This window comes from Melanerpes formicivorus, unplaced genomic scaffold, assembly GCF_026170545.1.
Source record: "Melanerpes formicivorus ecotype bairdi unplaced genomic scaffold, bMelFor1.0.p_v2 SCAF_14, whole genome shotgun sequence".
In the NCBI taxonomy this organism is placed as follows: Eukaryota; Metazoa; Chordata; class Aves; order Piciformes; family Picidae; genus Melanerpes; species Melanerpes formicivorus.
This window is the reverse complement of record NW_027142366.1, coordinates 9979347-9993464: the sequence shown is the minus strand read 5'-3', so window position 1 is coordinate 9993464 and position 14118 is coordinate 9979347. Positions and strand designations below refer to the sequence as shown.

Genomic DNA, 14118 nt, shown 5'->3' with positions numbered 1-14118 from the left:
CCTCCAAGGCCTCGGAAAGGGTTCGTTTCAGAGAGTACGCTGAGCTTCCCCTGAGAGCGTCACCTGACGGCCTCATGCTCTGTGCTTTTAACAACAAAACGCTGCAAGTTCTCCAGCACCTTAAAAGCAGGAGACTATATGAATAGATTTACAGGTGGAGATTCTTTATTAAACGCTTATTGCATCATCTGAAAATAAGGCACATGCGACAGGGCAGGTCTTTAGTTCCTTAAGTAAAGAAGTTTTTACGTTCCCAGGTTCGTTGAACACAAAGTTTGTCAGAAACGGGTATCACACCTTAGGTCAATATAAATACAACCCAGGACTACGCTTTGCTCTCCAGGATGCCCTCTTGCATGCATCTCACAACACTCCGTTGCGGTAAAAGTGGAATCCCAAGACAAACCTTGTGCCAGTACTGAACCAAGTGCATTCCTTTACTAGGCATGATCCAGTTAATCTACAGGGACTCCACAACAAAATCAAAAGCACCTCTGGTGGCATGCTGTTTGGAGACAAATCAGCAGCATTGGCCAAATATGATGCAAATCTGTTTTCCCTGTAGCTCCAGCCTGTTTTGCTAGCTGCTGCCAGGTTTGGATTATTTTTGTTTTAATTTTTTCATTAGGAATTTTAACAACATAAAAAGTTATGCAGTTTTACATTTGAAAAAAAAAAAACATGCCTTTGAAGAGAACTAAGTTGTATTCATAGCTTTGATTCTTCCTCTCCAAGAAAAGTCTCTGCAGTGTGCAAGTTTCAATATCGATGTATCTGTAAGAAAAAGATGCTCCCTTTCCCAAACCAGTGCTGTCCCATCCCATATAATGCAAGTCAATCACTTCAATCTTTTCAGTAGCCCATCAGTAGTGATTATCTAAACCAAAAGCACACCTAAGTTCTAGTGTACAAAGCAAGCACTGACCCTGCTTTAAGGGTTGCAGAAGGTAATGTCTGTGTTATTTAGTATAATTTAAATAAAAATCAGAATCACATTTTAATAAATCATACCATTACAGTCGTCTGCAATGTAAGGTGAACTTACTCTTGACTAGCAAAATGTCAAATGAAGGTCAGCTTCAACAGCTATTTTAGAGACTCAGAGCTCTGATACTTTAATAACACTGTGCATCTAAGAAAAATAGCCCAGGAAAGGAGGTATTGTATAAAATATATCTTCAAGTTGATTTGCAATGCATCCTCTTCATCCCTATACTGTGCAATGCAGGAATAAACTACTCCCTATGCTATCAGTCTAAACTACTCATCTAAGAGAAGCAAAGAAAGCCACACTACAGATGAAGGAAAGAAGCCTGTAAGCTAAGGCTGCCAAAAAAACGTTTTCCCATGAAAGTGTCAGTGCAGCTTTTAACCAGGTGAATGCCAGCGAACTTCAGGCAGCTCCTTCACTGCAGCCGCACTCCAGCCCTCATTTCTCCAGGGGTTGCAAGGGAACATTGCTTGTCTGAGCCGCATCTAAAGAGTCCACGATCTCACCGGAGAAAATTGCTTCCAGTCGCTGATCAACCTCCGTTTCTTCCCGGAACACACACCAGAGTAACAACCCCGTGGTCAGCAGACTCAGAGGCAGCACCTTCGACCACGACTTCTCGTGGTCGCTCCCCATAGACTGGCTGACTCTCCACACCCGCGGACTGGCCTTGCTGACGGAGAATGGGGTGGCCCCCTCGCCCTCCGGATCCGCGTCCGCCGCGTCCTCAGCACCCCGCCGCTGTGCCAGCCACCTCGCGGGACCAGGCAGGCGCAGGGGACGCCAGGCCCTGCAAAGACACACGGGTCAGAGGCGCGAAGAAACCGCCGGCACCCCAGCCCCGCGGCCGCCGCCTCACCGCCAGCGGCCCAGCGCCCAGCTCATCCCGGCGTGCTCCCGGCCTCGCTCCTCCCCGCGCCGCCCGGAAGCGGAAGCGCAGACGCGCCTCCGCCAGCATGATGTGGCGGCCTCTCCCGGCCGGGAGGGTGCCGAACGGTGGCAGAAAGGGTCGCCGTGCACGCCGGAAGGTGCCGGAGCGAGGGTGGAGTGAGAGTGCTGGGCACAGGCACCCGGCAGGCAGAACCTGCTCGGCCTCCACCCACTCCACAAGGAGGTTTCCAGAGCTTGGTGGGGAAGAGTCCATTGCAGTCCGTGTCACGTACAGGGAACGGCCGCGCATTCCCGCAGCCAAACTATTCTCCTGTCTTCACCTTTCTGTCATGCCAAACAATTTTCGCTATCCAAAGCTGCTGTTAACCTCTGACCACAGGGACAGTGGTTGAACAGAAAATATTTTAGCATATAGATGAGATACTATGGTCTTAGGACCGCACAAATATTCCACTGTTGGTCTTGAATCATTTTTTATTTACACCACGAAGTACCATGCTTGATTTAAGAAAAAAAAAAAGCTGGAGTCACAAAATCTAACCCCATCCAGCCTCGACATTTTACAAATGTTCTCAGAAAGCAGCAAACTCTTCTTGGTAACAGGGAGTCCTCAATCCGTTATGGTCCCTCCGCTTTAGGGTAGGCATTCAGAAAGCTTGAAGGTAAATCATCTTGGTTCCACCAGACATGTTCAGCTTGCTTCGCATTCTATCTGAACTTGCTGTTCACCACCCAAGTCTATTCATGCAGTGTCACTCCAAACTCCTGTATCCCCATGCAGGTGCTCATCATCCTTTGAGCCGTTAGTGAAAGTTGTCGCTGCGGTTGCCAGTTTGTGACTTACATGTTCAACACTTGTGTTTTCAGCTGCAAAATTTAGTTGAAGAGATCGGTTACTTCTGCTTTTAAACACCACATTTTTGCCATTTGTGGCATTTTTGACACAGAGTTCACTGAATGGTTTTTAAGTCATCTAGAGTATGCTGTAAATTCATCTTTTTATTACCCACCTCTGATCTTCAATAAATTGGAATATCAAACAGGCAGAAATACTGTGCAGGTTACACAGTTAATAAACTATGCAGATAACATGTATTACCAAAATTTTAACATGATGTATTTTGTCCAGAAAAGAAAATCACCAATTCAAAAAAGAGGCAACAAAAGGTTTCTCAAAAAAAAAAAAAGTATGTCACCAATTTAAGTTAATTAGCTCAAAGCTTCACAGTCTTGAAATGCCAGTTTTGAATGTAAAAGGTATAAATAGACATTCAGGGAAACTGAATCATCCTCAGACAAAGACTTCATGTCACACAGACTAGGAGAAATAAGGTAAGGGACAAAAAAAACCCTCAACAACTAGAAAATCAAAGCCCAGGTTGCCTGGAATTAATACAGATAAGCCTTACTTCTTAGCTGGCATCAGTCATTCCTTCTAAAAGCTGCATGTGATACGGTACTTACCTAACAGAAATCAAACAGTGGGGGAAAAAGTTGACTAAGAAAGGATAAAAACAATTCAAACAGGTGCAAAAACAATTTTAAGTGTTCTTGAAGAAGTCAGGCCTCGTAGTAGACTATGCACAAAGTGGAGTTAGTTAAAAGATGCTTATGTGCTGTGAATGCTGCAATGCAAATAAGTACTGGAGATAAATTTCAATTACAACAGCAGTCAAAATTTTTCTACAAAGCTAACATTTCAAGTCAACAATATAGTGAAGAGGGGAGGTGGTGGTGCAGCAAAGTCAGTCCTGTTGTGCAGGAATGAGACATAAATACCAGAAACTTTGTCTACTGAAGTTTACCTCCACATACAACATGTACATGGTTATTCCATCCTTGTTGTAACCAAAACATTTAGTTATTTGCATTTTGAAGGGACAAGTAAAAGAACAATACCAAAATAACTCACCAGAGTCTCCTTTGTATGCAATACCATGCTGGCTTAATAGATCTTGAAGTTTTTTCAGTTCTTTAGAAAGTTGGTTGTATTCCTTAGAAAGAGAAAAAAGAACCTTAACACAAAAGCCCCAGACATTTAAGATGGCTCTCCCACTCTCCACATGCACATATAAAACGGGCCTCTATAAAAAATACTGGGTCTGTGCACAGCTGTTACAGCTGCTGACTTAAAAGATCTTAAACTGCTTATTCCAAGAACAAGGTGCAAATTTTACAAAAGGATTAGATTCTGTGCTGCCAAAACAGAAGCCAGCTTTTTCCTAGCCCAAGAGTAAAAATCAGGAGTGCTTTCTGTAATGATTTCAGATTTATCCTCTACCTAGTATTTTCTTATGGCACAAACCTGTTACAGAGCAAGCCTTATTTTATTTTACATCCTCAGCAGTTTCTGTTAACTTACAAAGCCAGGGATTGTTCAGTACTTCTATACATTATGAGGATTAATTCCCTTCCTTGCTCTTTTTTTGATGTTCAGCTTGCACTCTTTGAGGCTAAGCACACCATCTATTTTCCCCATTTCAGTTCTGCTGCAGGACTGCTGACACACATTTGGAAATGGACACAGCATAGCTCATTCTGCCTTCTCCTTGTGCAACATCCAACACATCCTGACACAACTATGGGTAATTATATGGTGTGTCAATGTTCCAAAGGCTGGTTACATTTAGAATAAACCTTTATTAGAATAAACCAAACCAGGTTGGAAAAGACCTTCAAGATCATCGTGTCCAACCCATCAACCAATCCAACCCACCCAAACAGCTAACCCATGGCACCAAGCACCCCATCAAGTCTCCTCCTGAACACCTTCAATGACGGCGACTCCACCACCTCCCCGGGCAACCCATTCCAATGGGCAATCACTCTTTCTGTATAGAACTTCTTCCTAACATCCAACCTGAACCTCCCCTGGCGCAGCCTGAGACTGTGTCCTCTTGTTCTGGTACTGGCTGCCTGGGAGAAGAGACCATCATCTGCCTGTCTACAACCTCCCTTCAGGTAGTTGTAGAGAGTGATAAGGTCACCCCTGAGTCTCCTCTTCTCCAGGCTGAGCAACCCCAGCTCCCTCAGTCTTTCCTCATAGGGCTTGTGTTCCAAACCCCTCACCAACTTTGTTGCTCTTCTCTGGACTCGTTCCAGCAAGTCAACCTCCTTCCTAAACTGAGGGGCCCAGAACTGGACACAGGACTCGAGATATTTTCACTAGTAATAGTAATTCCTTCCTATTTCCAGATTGATATTCCCCAGAAAGAGTGCTTACAAGCTGTTCATAACCCAGGTGCCTACACTAATTCTTACACACACCCCCTCATCCTCTTATGGGGCATTCAGTTGTGCTGGATTGCTGTTGATTGGCTGGAATGGAAATGGCAAATCATGCCCTACAGAGACTCTTACATAGTGAAAGCAGAAAAGGTAATGGCATTAACAGATTTCATCTGAACCCAGGGAGTATTTACACAATGCTGTCACACTGCTACTGTCATACAGTAAACAAGGTGGCAATTTAATTCTACATTGTAAATACCACACACTGTACCTTGTTGCACTTCTCCACTGTTTCAAATTCCAGACTGATTTTCTTATTCTGTTTCTCAACTTCCTTTTCTTCTGTCGCTTTTAGAAATCCTGCTTCTTCAAAAATCTCTTTCAGTAATTTTCTGTATCCCTAAACAAAGTTTCCAAGAGACAACAGATCAAACCACCAACCTCTCACCTCTGCTTGTAATTTGCACTGGCCATTCCAATTCCTCAAGCTTCACTGGAGAAAATATCAGAATTACCAGCTGGTGCAGCAGTTGCAGAGCACAAAAAGTACTCTCAACTGCAGAACAAATGCATCTTTGGCTTGGCAATTTGACAGCAATTGTGCTTTACCAAATAGAGTGGGAAGAAATTAACAAACCTGCACAGTTATTAATTCATCATACAGAAGCTGCTCTGCTTCATCCCACTTTCTTTGTAGGGCTTCAGTCAGGGTTGGATAAACTGAAAAATGGAAGTCAAACCATGTAAAAACCACCACCGCTGTCTTGCCTTTGTCAAATGCTCCTCCAACAGCATGCAAGCATACTTAAGAACTCCAGGTTTCTATACAGTACATAGTCTCTGCTGCTTTCAAGAGCTGGGGTTAAACTTACAGTCTGCTTCACACATTCAGTTCCTGGAGAGTGCCACAAACCAACAATTTTCTGGTTTCCAGCTGGAAGGCCACAGCTTTCTTTCCTGAATGTAATTCTAACTGAGCTGGCCCTTTATGTAATCTAAATGAGCAGATACTACAGGACTGATTCCTTTGGCCAGGCCAAGAAAAAAATTAAAATATTAAATATACATATATAATATCACTCCCTGGGTCTAAACTAACAATGACAACCTGTCTGAAAAATACTTACATGCTGTAGTGACTGGGATTTAAAATAAACTCCCTATGTTATACTGCATTTAATACTGATTTATACTAACTTACAAATTCAACCTAAACTTTTGCACTGAGACTGGCATCACATGCCAGATGCTCTACATACAAGTGATTCTCTCAATCTTACCTAAAAGAGAGTGGGGATGGCACACGAGAGGAGTCTCAAACGTCAGAGAGTACACACAAGTACTTGGCTCAGACACATAAGCCAATTTATTGCTCTTTCCACAAACAAGATGAACCTAAGAGGAAAAACAATGATGAGCAAGACTTCTCCACATAGAAAAGGACCAGCATTGATGATCAGACTTCTGTCTTCCAGTGCTAGCAGATTGATTTCTGTACATATTGTCATATAAAAGCTTCCAGTGGTGTCACCTGCAGAGAAAGAATCTTAGCAAACACATCTTTGAGTTATTTTATCAAATGTCAAAATTGCTTCCTGCAATTGGAAAGTATCCCAATGATCCCTTCCACTTATCATTGTTCTTGGACTCCCAAGAAATGGCACTGTAGAAAGTCATGCTGTCTGAATTAGCACACTCTAGGTTATTATACCTTTGTCTGTCTGCTCTTAGTTTCACACGAGTCTCCTTCCCTCATCCACATTCCAACAAATGTGTTGTTTTCAATTTCCCATTCATGCCAGATTCTGCAAAAAAACCAGGACATCATTCTTAAGTTACTGGAAAGATAAAGGTGAGCACTCAGGAACTAAACCAGGAATACCCCTTACACCGATTTAACTGTATGTACCTCATTTTTGTTGTCTTACTATTTTCATTTCTTGAAGCCAAGACATTACAAACAGTGTAGGTTCTCATCCAGGCTGCTGCGTAGGGCACATCAGCTTTACTTTGAGAGCAGTTCTGGATCAGCTTTCAGTTTGCAAACTATTTGCACTTACAAATCTGTGCTTAAATCCAATTAAACACATCTTATAGATCAATCCCACAACAAATTCCATTATGTAAGCACCCTGTGTTAACCCAGACTGCAGCATTGGTGCTAGAGAAAACACCTATAAAAATTAGTCTCTACTTCTGCTAGTCCTAAAGCCAGTAACACTCTCAGCATTTTCATGTACCCTTTTCCTCTCATATTAGCATGCAAATAATTGTGCACATAGGGAAACAAGATGTCTATATAAAAAATGTTTAGAAGGGCAGCAATTTTAGACCAGTGCTCCATCACCACATTTAATTCAGGTCATATGGTTTGGATACTCTGGGGTATTTGAATACTTTGGGATACTTATCTTGGATCTACACTGACTCCTTTATTATGTTTTTTTTATATATGATGAACAGCAATCACTAGAAATTAAGCATGTTTCAGTTTTTAAGGCTACATTTAACTCAAGTGAAAGTAGTTAACAGATGTGAAATCTTTGTCAGTGCAAGCTGCAGTTATCTATATACCAACTTCCTCACGTGAGCATATCCCACCTGCAGCTGTCACTGGGTTTTTAATCAGTTTCCAGTTAAATGAGAGGTTATTATTTATCATGGAAAAAAAAGCTGAATTTTTCAGGATGGGTTATTGTTAGGCATAATACCTTGGGAACTATGTTGACCAACAGAAGAATCTTAAAACTGCCTCTTTCTCACAGTCTATAAAATGGTCTGGTAACAACACAGACAAAACTTAAAGCCTCACCCTAAAATCCCACTATAGGCATTCCATCGAAACGTCTGCTCATGCTGGGTGACGTTATGGAAAGGACAAAACTCATACTTGTACCTTGAAAGAAAAAATACAGACAAGAAGAAATTAAGAAATGCTTCAGACTGAAATCAAAACCTAGTTAGTTCCTACTAAATACAGAAAATTGAGTATCCAAATCCATCACTCACGTGGATTCCAGAAAACTGAAACACTTGCCAGCGAGCCTGAAGAGATGTGCAGGGCCTAAAACCACCACAGAACAGTATAAATGTTTTGGTCAAATTTAAACAAGTTGTTGTGGTGACAAAACTCCAAGAAGAATTATTTCCTTTAGCTTACTCTTTGCATTCAGTGTTTATCTACTCTCCTCCATGTGTGGTCTAGAATTGTTAAGACTCCTGTTTATTTTGCTCAAGTGTTGGATTTATATTGCAGCACCCAGGCTTTGTGAGAAACTAACTTGTTCCAAGACTACTCAGAATTTTCTTCAAACTATTTTGGAGTATTAAATACTATCAGATGAGTGTATGACAATCTTGAGGATGTCAGAACTACTGCAAGAAGAGAATTTTCAGTAAGGATAAGAATATGTGTGACTGGCTTAAAAAACAGCATTAAACATATGGATATCACTGTGACAGGGAACACCAAGGAGATCAGACGCACAGTATTTCTCTGTGCTTAACTTCCATGATGCTCATAAAATGACAAGTAAAATCAATCTTTGTCTGCACAAGGGCAAGCTAGGCTGCTTTGCAACTGACTGTCACTAAATAATGAAATATGCACAAAAAAAGGGAACGCTTGCATATACCTGATACTGCAGACGGGGACATCTTTGGCTGCAGCCTGTTTGTTTGAGGCAAGAACGGGTTATTCAACCTTTCGAAAGAAGGGAAGAAAGAAGGGAAGTTAAACGTTTAAGCCTGAGTTGTGCATCTGACTACGGTTATACCCTCTCCTTCCAAGTGTCCCAACATCTGCAGCTGCGCCCCACAAGGGGAGCGGCGACCACCCACGGGCCCACCAGAGGAGTCGAAGGAGACGCTGCAGGGTTGGAGGGGGCTCAGCGGCAGGCGAACCCGAGCCCACCGAGCCCAGGCGGGTCGCGGGAAAGGGCGGTCATGTACCCAAACGTGTTCGGCTCCTCTACGATCTTCATCTTCCCTGCCGCGGCGAAAAGACCTGCCGAGCAGAGAGCGGTTGGCTGCGGCGGGTAGATCGACCCCGCGGCGCTCCCGCCTGCCCCCCGCCTGCCCCCGCGGCTCACCCAGCGCCGCGCCGACAGTTGCCAGCAGCAGCCAGCCGGCCGCCATCGCCACTTCCGCCGGAAGCGGAAGGACGCGTGCCGCAGGACCATGGACCGCCGCCGGCGCGCGGCCGCGTGCAGGGGTGCTCGGCGCGGTGCTCGCGGCCTCGAGACATTCGCGGCGGAAACGGAGGCCGCGCTGAGAGGTGCGGGAGCGCGCGGCGGCCTGGCCCCGGCCGGGCGGGCCCTGGCCTGGGTCCTGCCGGAGCGTCGGGGTGGCCGCTGGGCACTAAGCGCGTCTGCTCTTTTCAGCATGCCTGGAGAGCGAGGGGGTCGCCGAGGAGTGCGCCCCGCAGGCGAAGTTCCCGTGTCCCCTTGCCATGTGGGAGCTCGGGCACTGCGATCCCAGGAAATGTACTGGGAGGAAACTGGCCCGAAAAGGGTTTCTCCGAATCCTGCGCCTGCGCCAGAGATTCCCGGGTCTCGTCCTCAGTCCTCTGGCTACCGAGTATATCTCCCCAGCTGACAGGTAAATCCCGGTGAGGCCCGCACCCGGCTAACCTCGGTGCCTGTGTGCGGACCCGCGGAGGTGCAGGCTGTGAGGAGCAGCATTTGGTTCATGTGCTGCAGTGATGTTAGGGACAACACTTTAACCACTGAACCATGGCCCAAAGTGTGCTGCAGAACGAGTGTGAGCCTCCTGTTGAGATTACAGTGATGCATGAGAAACAGAGCCATTTTATTAGGTTAACATCTTGGCACAGCTGATATCAGTGAATAAAGCATCTATCGATTCCAGTGATTTGGAGGTCAGTTTGTTGTGAATCATAGGCCTATAGTTACCAAATTTTATGACTCCAGGTTCTTCAGCTAGGTAACACAATGCATTAACTAGAAAACTTCATAGGAGGGGGAATGCTGAGAATGTGCCTGCAGAAGTTTCTAAAGATGAAGTTACTCTGAGAAAATCTTTGTCCAAAATGTAGGAAGCAGCAGAGAACCAATGAACTTCAGTGTACCTTTAAGAATTTGCACGTTACTATTAACTATATTCATCTGTCACATTTTTAAACCTAGAATTTTGCACTCTCTGTTTGAAATTTATGGCTAAACCTTTATTGCTAGAAGCATGCTCAGAGGAAATGCATGTTGTTGCTCATTCTCATCACACCTCTGTTTTAGATCGGTGTAAAACATGCTTTTTGATTGACAAAAGGCAGGGGGCTGTATGCCGGTTTGGTGCTAAGATAGTGGCAGTTGTAATACTCACTGTATCGGTGCAATGGTAACAGTTTTTCTAACACAGTGATGTTTCTTTCTCTAGACATGTCATTGCTCAGAGTGGAATTGCAGTCATAGATTGCTCATGGGCCAAATTAGAAGAAACTCCCTTTCAGAGAATGAGAGGAGGTCGTCTGCGGCTGTTGCCTTATTTGGTGGCTGCAAATCCTGTGAACTATGGTCGGCCTTGCAAGCTGTCCTGTGTGGAAGCTTTTGCTGCAGCTTTTTGCATTGTTGGTAGGCTGCAATGTGTCCAATGTGAAATAAGTTAGCAGCACCCTTAGTAATTCAGAAGAGATGATCTGCAGTAGAATAATAGAGTTTGGAATCAGGTTGTCTTGCTTTTTTTCCTGAGTGCTTGCATCTGGTAGTATCCAGGTATCTGGGGGGTGTTCGTATCAGCTGCTAAACAGGACACCTGAAACAATCATCCTGGTTTTGTCAGGATGGCCCTTAATGTTACAAGAGCTGTTAAAAAAGGCCAGAGAAAACAGAGCCTGAATCCTTAGGCACGTTTCTCTGGATGAGAGGTAACAACTCTCTGTTAATAGGGTGGGTTCTGGTTAAGTGCAAAAGGAATCGCCCCTGCATGCGATGTTTTGCAAACTTTTGTGACCACTACAGAGGTGTGCTGCACTGCAGAAAAATCTTCTGAACATGCACACCTGCTTTCTTACTGAGGGACTTCAGCAGGTAGAACCTAATCACTCATTAGCTGTAAAAAGTCATTTTTATGTAATGCTCACCAAAAGCCTGTGAACCCTTCTCGGGTTCAGTTAGATGGTCCAAGTTGAACTGAAATATGAAAATACCTTTAATCATTTAGTTAAAAGTCTAAATCCCCAAACACTGAAAGCACACTGGCAAGCATCTCCCCATCTTGATACATAAATAGGTACTGCACTTTGAAATCTGTGAGCTGAATGAAATCTCACACTGAAAAAGTGATCGTTTATTTTCTGGTTTAGGATTCCCAGACCTAGCTACCATTCTTCTACAGAAATTTAAATGGGGTAAGACGTTTATTGACTTGAACCAAAGTCTCTTGGAGAAGTACGCAGCCTGTCGTTGCCAAGAAGAAGTACTGAGAGTTGAAAAGGACTTTTTAGCCAGTGTCCAAGAAACAAAAGATGAAGACATAGGTAAGAAAAGCAGACATATTGCACCCATCCTTTTCCTGAGTAATAGCCTCATGCAAATACTGGCAAGGTAGCAGGCAGGAGCTTTGCTGAGATACACTGTTCTGTCTTCAGACACTGTGTTCTTATATGCAGGTTTGCCTGGTTTTTTTCCAACTCAAAAAGATGAGAATTACTAAAGCAATGTAATGCTTACAGCAGTGTTTTCACATCTGAACTGTGGAGCAGCTGCCCTGATGAAATTAAGAATACTGGAGAACTGAAGAGTAGGAAGATAGGTTGATGCTTCCTTACTCATAAGATGTTAAAAGCAAGAGTGAAAACACTGGTGGTTCAGGAGACTGCAAGTCAGTTACACACAAGCCTAAGAAGGATCTTTAATGGACATGCTTATATATTTCCTAATCAAGATATTTAAAGATTATACCTGTAATGAAAATAGCTTATGAGTAGTTTATTCCCAAATTCTTCCAGTAGCTTACTGGTATTTCACTCTTTCAGGCTATATTCACTGGTAAGTGCTTGGTCCCATTCAAGACAATACAAAAAAACCCCAAATCAAATGCTCAAGAAGATATGAAGAGAGCTGCTACTCCTTCCTGTTTGCCTTCTACAGTGGGGTTAAGTCCCATAAAACCAGGCCACGGAATCACAGTATAAGGAGGTGACAAGACAACCTTTAGATCCTCTGAACCCTGACTTCTTTGCTGTGACACACCAGGCTGAATGAACTCATCCTGTTGTTCAGTGGAAGCCTAACTAAAGTTACATTAAACTGAAGACAGCTCTTAAGGGGCAAGACTACTATGCTAAATAAAGCACACTTCCACTTACAGTCATGTTTCCTGGCATGTGCTACCAAAGCTTTCCTGTCTTGTTTCACCTTTCTAAGGCAACACTTCTCCCCAGATATGTAAGCCAAAGTCAATTATCCTGAGTCTTACTCAGCAAGAGCATGGTTGTGTACAGTCTGACTGCCCTGTATGAGCTACTGAACCCCTGAGGAAGAGGCCACAAAAGGCATGGAAGAGTGGAAAGACTAGAATGGCGGAGCAGGGTTTGGCAGTTGTTTCTCACTGCCTCTGGTTTCCAATAAAACAACTATGGTAAACTTAAAACAAAAAGCTCAACCAGACTCCCTTTGTTTTCCCCTCCCTGCCAGTAATCTCTTAAAATGAAAATTAAGGCAAATCCTTAAAACATGCTTTCTTCATTAATATTTTTTCCCTTCTTTTTCCAGATCCATTTGATGTTGACTCAGGAAAAGAGTTTTCTAATCCAAACAGACCAATCAATTCCCCAGGGTAATGAACTTTCATTTAAATACTATTTTTCTTACTATGATATGTTTTGCTTTTATAATCCTGAAAAATCATTTCCAGAGCAGCAGAAAGTAGTGAAGAATCTGAGGAGGACAATGTGAGCGTTCCAGATGATGCCACTGAAACCAGTGATGAAAGCGGTCCAGAAGACCATGGTACTTAAAAAGTTGCTGCAACAACAGCCAATAAATTAACTGTTTGAGATGTAAAAAACCTGGACCCCACACACAAATGAACACTCCAACTATCCCAGAGTTGTACCATCCTTTATAAACAGTTAAGTGTGTCTTGTTGACCTGTAACTTGGTGCTTCACAAATGTCTTCCCAGACGTGACTCTCGGGCAGTGTGTGGGTACAGAGGTCTGTTTATTCATGCAAAGGTGTCAAGTCAGCATTCCAGAAATAATCATCTAAAAACTGCCTAAGTGTTATGTAAAGACCCTGAAGGTTAGAAGTTCAAGGAGACCAGCTCCAGTGTAGTTGAGTCTGCAGTGGGAGAGGGAATTGTGACAAAAAAGGCCAAGGAGAAGCTTTTCTGGGAGCTTTTTGAGACACAGGAAGTGGCACACCTGTGCCGGGGGGGCTGCTTGTGGGCAGGCTGCTCAGGTGCCAGCACCCCCAGCAGCACAGCTAAATGAGGCAGAAACAGCCACACCAAGAAGCAGCCTCAGGAGGGGCTTGCTGCCCACCAAGCACAGGGAGGAGCTGAGTTGGTTGTGAACAGTCCCTTCCCAGAAGATGATCCTACCTCCCAAGCCAAGCCTGGGCAGCTGCTTTCCAGCTTTCATACTTCATTTGCAGAATGATTTTGACTAAAAAAAAAAATACAAATAAAAAAAAGTGAAAGTTTAATAGAGGGCATATCAGCTTGACATACATGAAAATAATTTACATAATTTAACTGATTTCCTTTACAGTAGGAAACTCCAATTGCATAGAGCACATCCTTTTCCTAGATGCTATACACAATCTATGGCAGAAGGCACAGAAGTATTTCTGATAAGCAAGAAGCATTTGAAATCCCCAGCTGCATTCTTCAGACAGCTTTTGTTGCCATTTGTATCAGTCTACTGCTTGCACTGTGTCCCTGTGGTTGCACCAGGGTGATGCACAGTAAGCAACTGGTCTCTAGCTAGGCAGCCTTCCACAAGCTGTTTAAGGAACTGATAAAGCTGAGTAGGGGTCCCCAAGG

General features: G+C 43.7%; 3 protein-coding genes across 3 annotated transcripts; 1 reads left to right on the top strand and 2 right to left on the bottom strand.

Moving 5' to 3' along the window:
- Positions 1–147: 147 nt before the first annotated feature.
- On the bottom strand, positions 148–1903 carry UQCC4 (ubiquinol-cytochrome c reductase complex assembly factor 4). The gene is made up of 2 exons (XM_068146909.1): positions 1851–1903; positions 148–1781 (listed from the first exon to the last, which is right to left on the bottom strand). The coding sequence occupies exons 1-2, from the start codon at positions 1874–1876 to the stop codon at positions 1430–1432; spliced, it is 378 nt and encodes a 125-aa protein (XP_068003010.1). The 5' UTR covers positions 1877–1903; the 3' UTR covers positions 148–1429.
- A 435-nt stretch (positions 1904–2338) lies between these two features.
- GNPTG (N-acetylglucosamine-1-phosphate transferase subunit gamma) lies at positions 2339–9257 on the bottom strand. The gene is made up of 11 exons (XM_068146900.1): positions 9205–9257; positions 9065–9119; positions 8749–8816; positions 8123–8177; positions 7926–8009; positions 6825–6918; positions 6394–6508; positions 5751–5833; positions 5385–5513; positions 3795–3876; positions 2339–2749 (listed from the first exon to the last, which is right to left on the bottom strand). The coding sequence occupies exons 1-11, from the start codon at positions 9248–9250 to the stop codon at positions 2625–2627; spliced, it is 936 nt and encodes a 311-aa protein (XP_068003001.1). The 5' UTR covers positions 9251–9257; the 3' UTR covers positions 2339–2624.
- TSR3 (TSR3 ribosome maturation factor) lies at positions 9257–13783 on the top strand. Its single transcript, XM_068146901.1, has 6 exons — positions 9257–9389; positions 9496–9712; positions 10508–10701; positions 11433–11606; positions 12844–12907; positions 12986–13783. Exons 1-6 carry the CDS (start codon positions 9293–9295, stop codon positions 13086–13088), a joined length of 849 nt encoding a protein of 282 aa, XP_068003002.1. The 5' UTR covers positions 9257–9292; the 3' UTR covers positions 13089–13783.
- The last annotated feature ends 335 nt before the right edge of the window (positions 13784–14118 follow it).

What these genes read in the sequence shown, in the direction of transcription:
- GNPTG (XM_068146900.1), bottom strand. Translation starts at nt 9,250, where the DNA reads ATGGCGGCCGGCTGGCTGCTGCTGGCAACTGTCGGCGCGGCGCTGG. An exon ending in AACTGTCGGCGCGGCGCTGG is followed by an intron (nt 9,120 to 9,204) that starts GTGAGCCGCGGG and finishes TCTGCTCGGCAG; the next exon opens with GTCTTTTCGCCGCGGCAGGG. An exon ending in CCATCCCCACTCTCTTTTAG is followed by an intron (nt 5,834 to 6,393) that starts GTAAGATTGAGA and finishes TCCATTTTTCAG; the next exon opens with TTTATCCAACCCTGACTGAA.
- TSR3 (XM_068146901.1), top strand. Translation starts at nt 9,293, where the DNA reads ATGGACCGCCGCCGGCGCGCGGCCGCGTGCAGGGGTGCTCGGCGCGGT. An exon ending in AACAAAAGATGAAGACATAG is followed by an intron (nt 11,607 to 12,843) that starts GTAAGAAAAGCA and finishes TTCTTTTTCCAG; the next exon opens with ATCCATTTGATGTTGACTCA. An exon ending in AGACCAATCAATTCCCCAGG is followed by an intron (nt 12,908 to 12,985) that starts GTAATGAACTTT and finishes AATCATTTCCAG; the next exon opens with AGCAGCAGAAAGTAGTGAAG.
- UQCC4 (XM_068146909.1), bottom strand. Translation starts at nt 1,876, where the DNA reads ATGAGCTGGGCGCTGGGCCGCTGGCG. An exon ending in TGGGCGCTGGGCCGCTGGCG is followed by an intron (nt 1,782 to 1,850) that starts GTGAGGCGGCGG and finishes GTGTCTTTGCAG; the next exon opens with GGCCTGGCGTCCCCTGCGCC.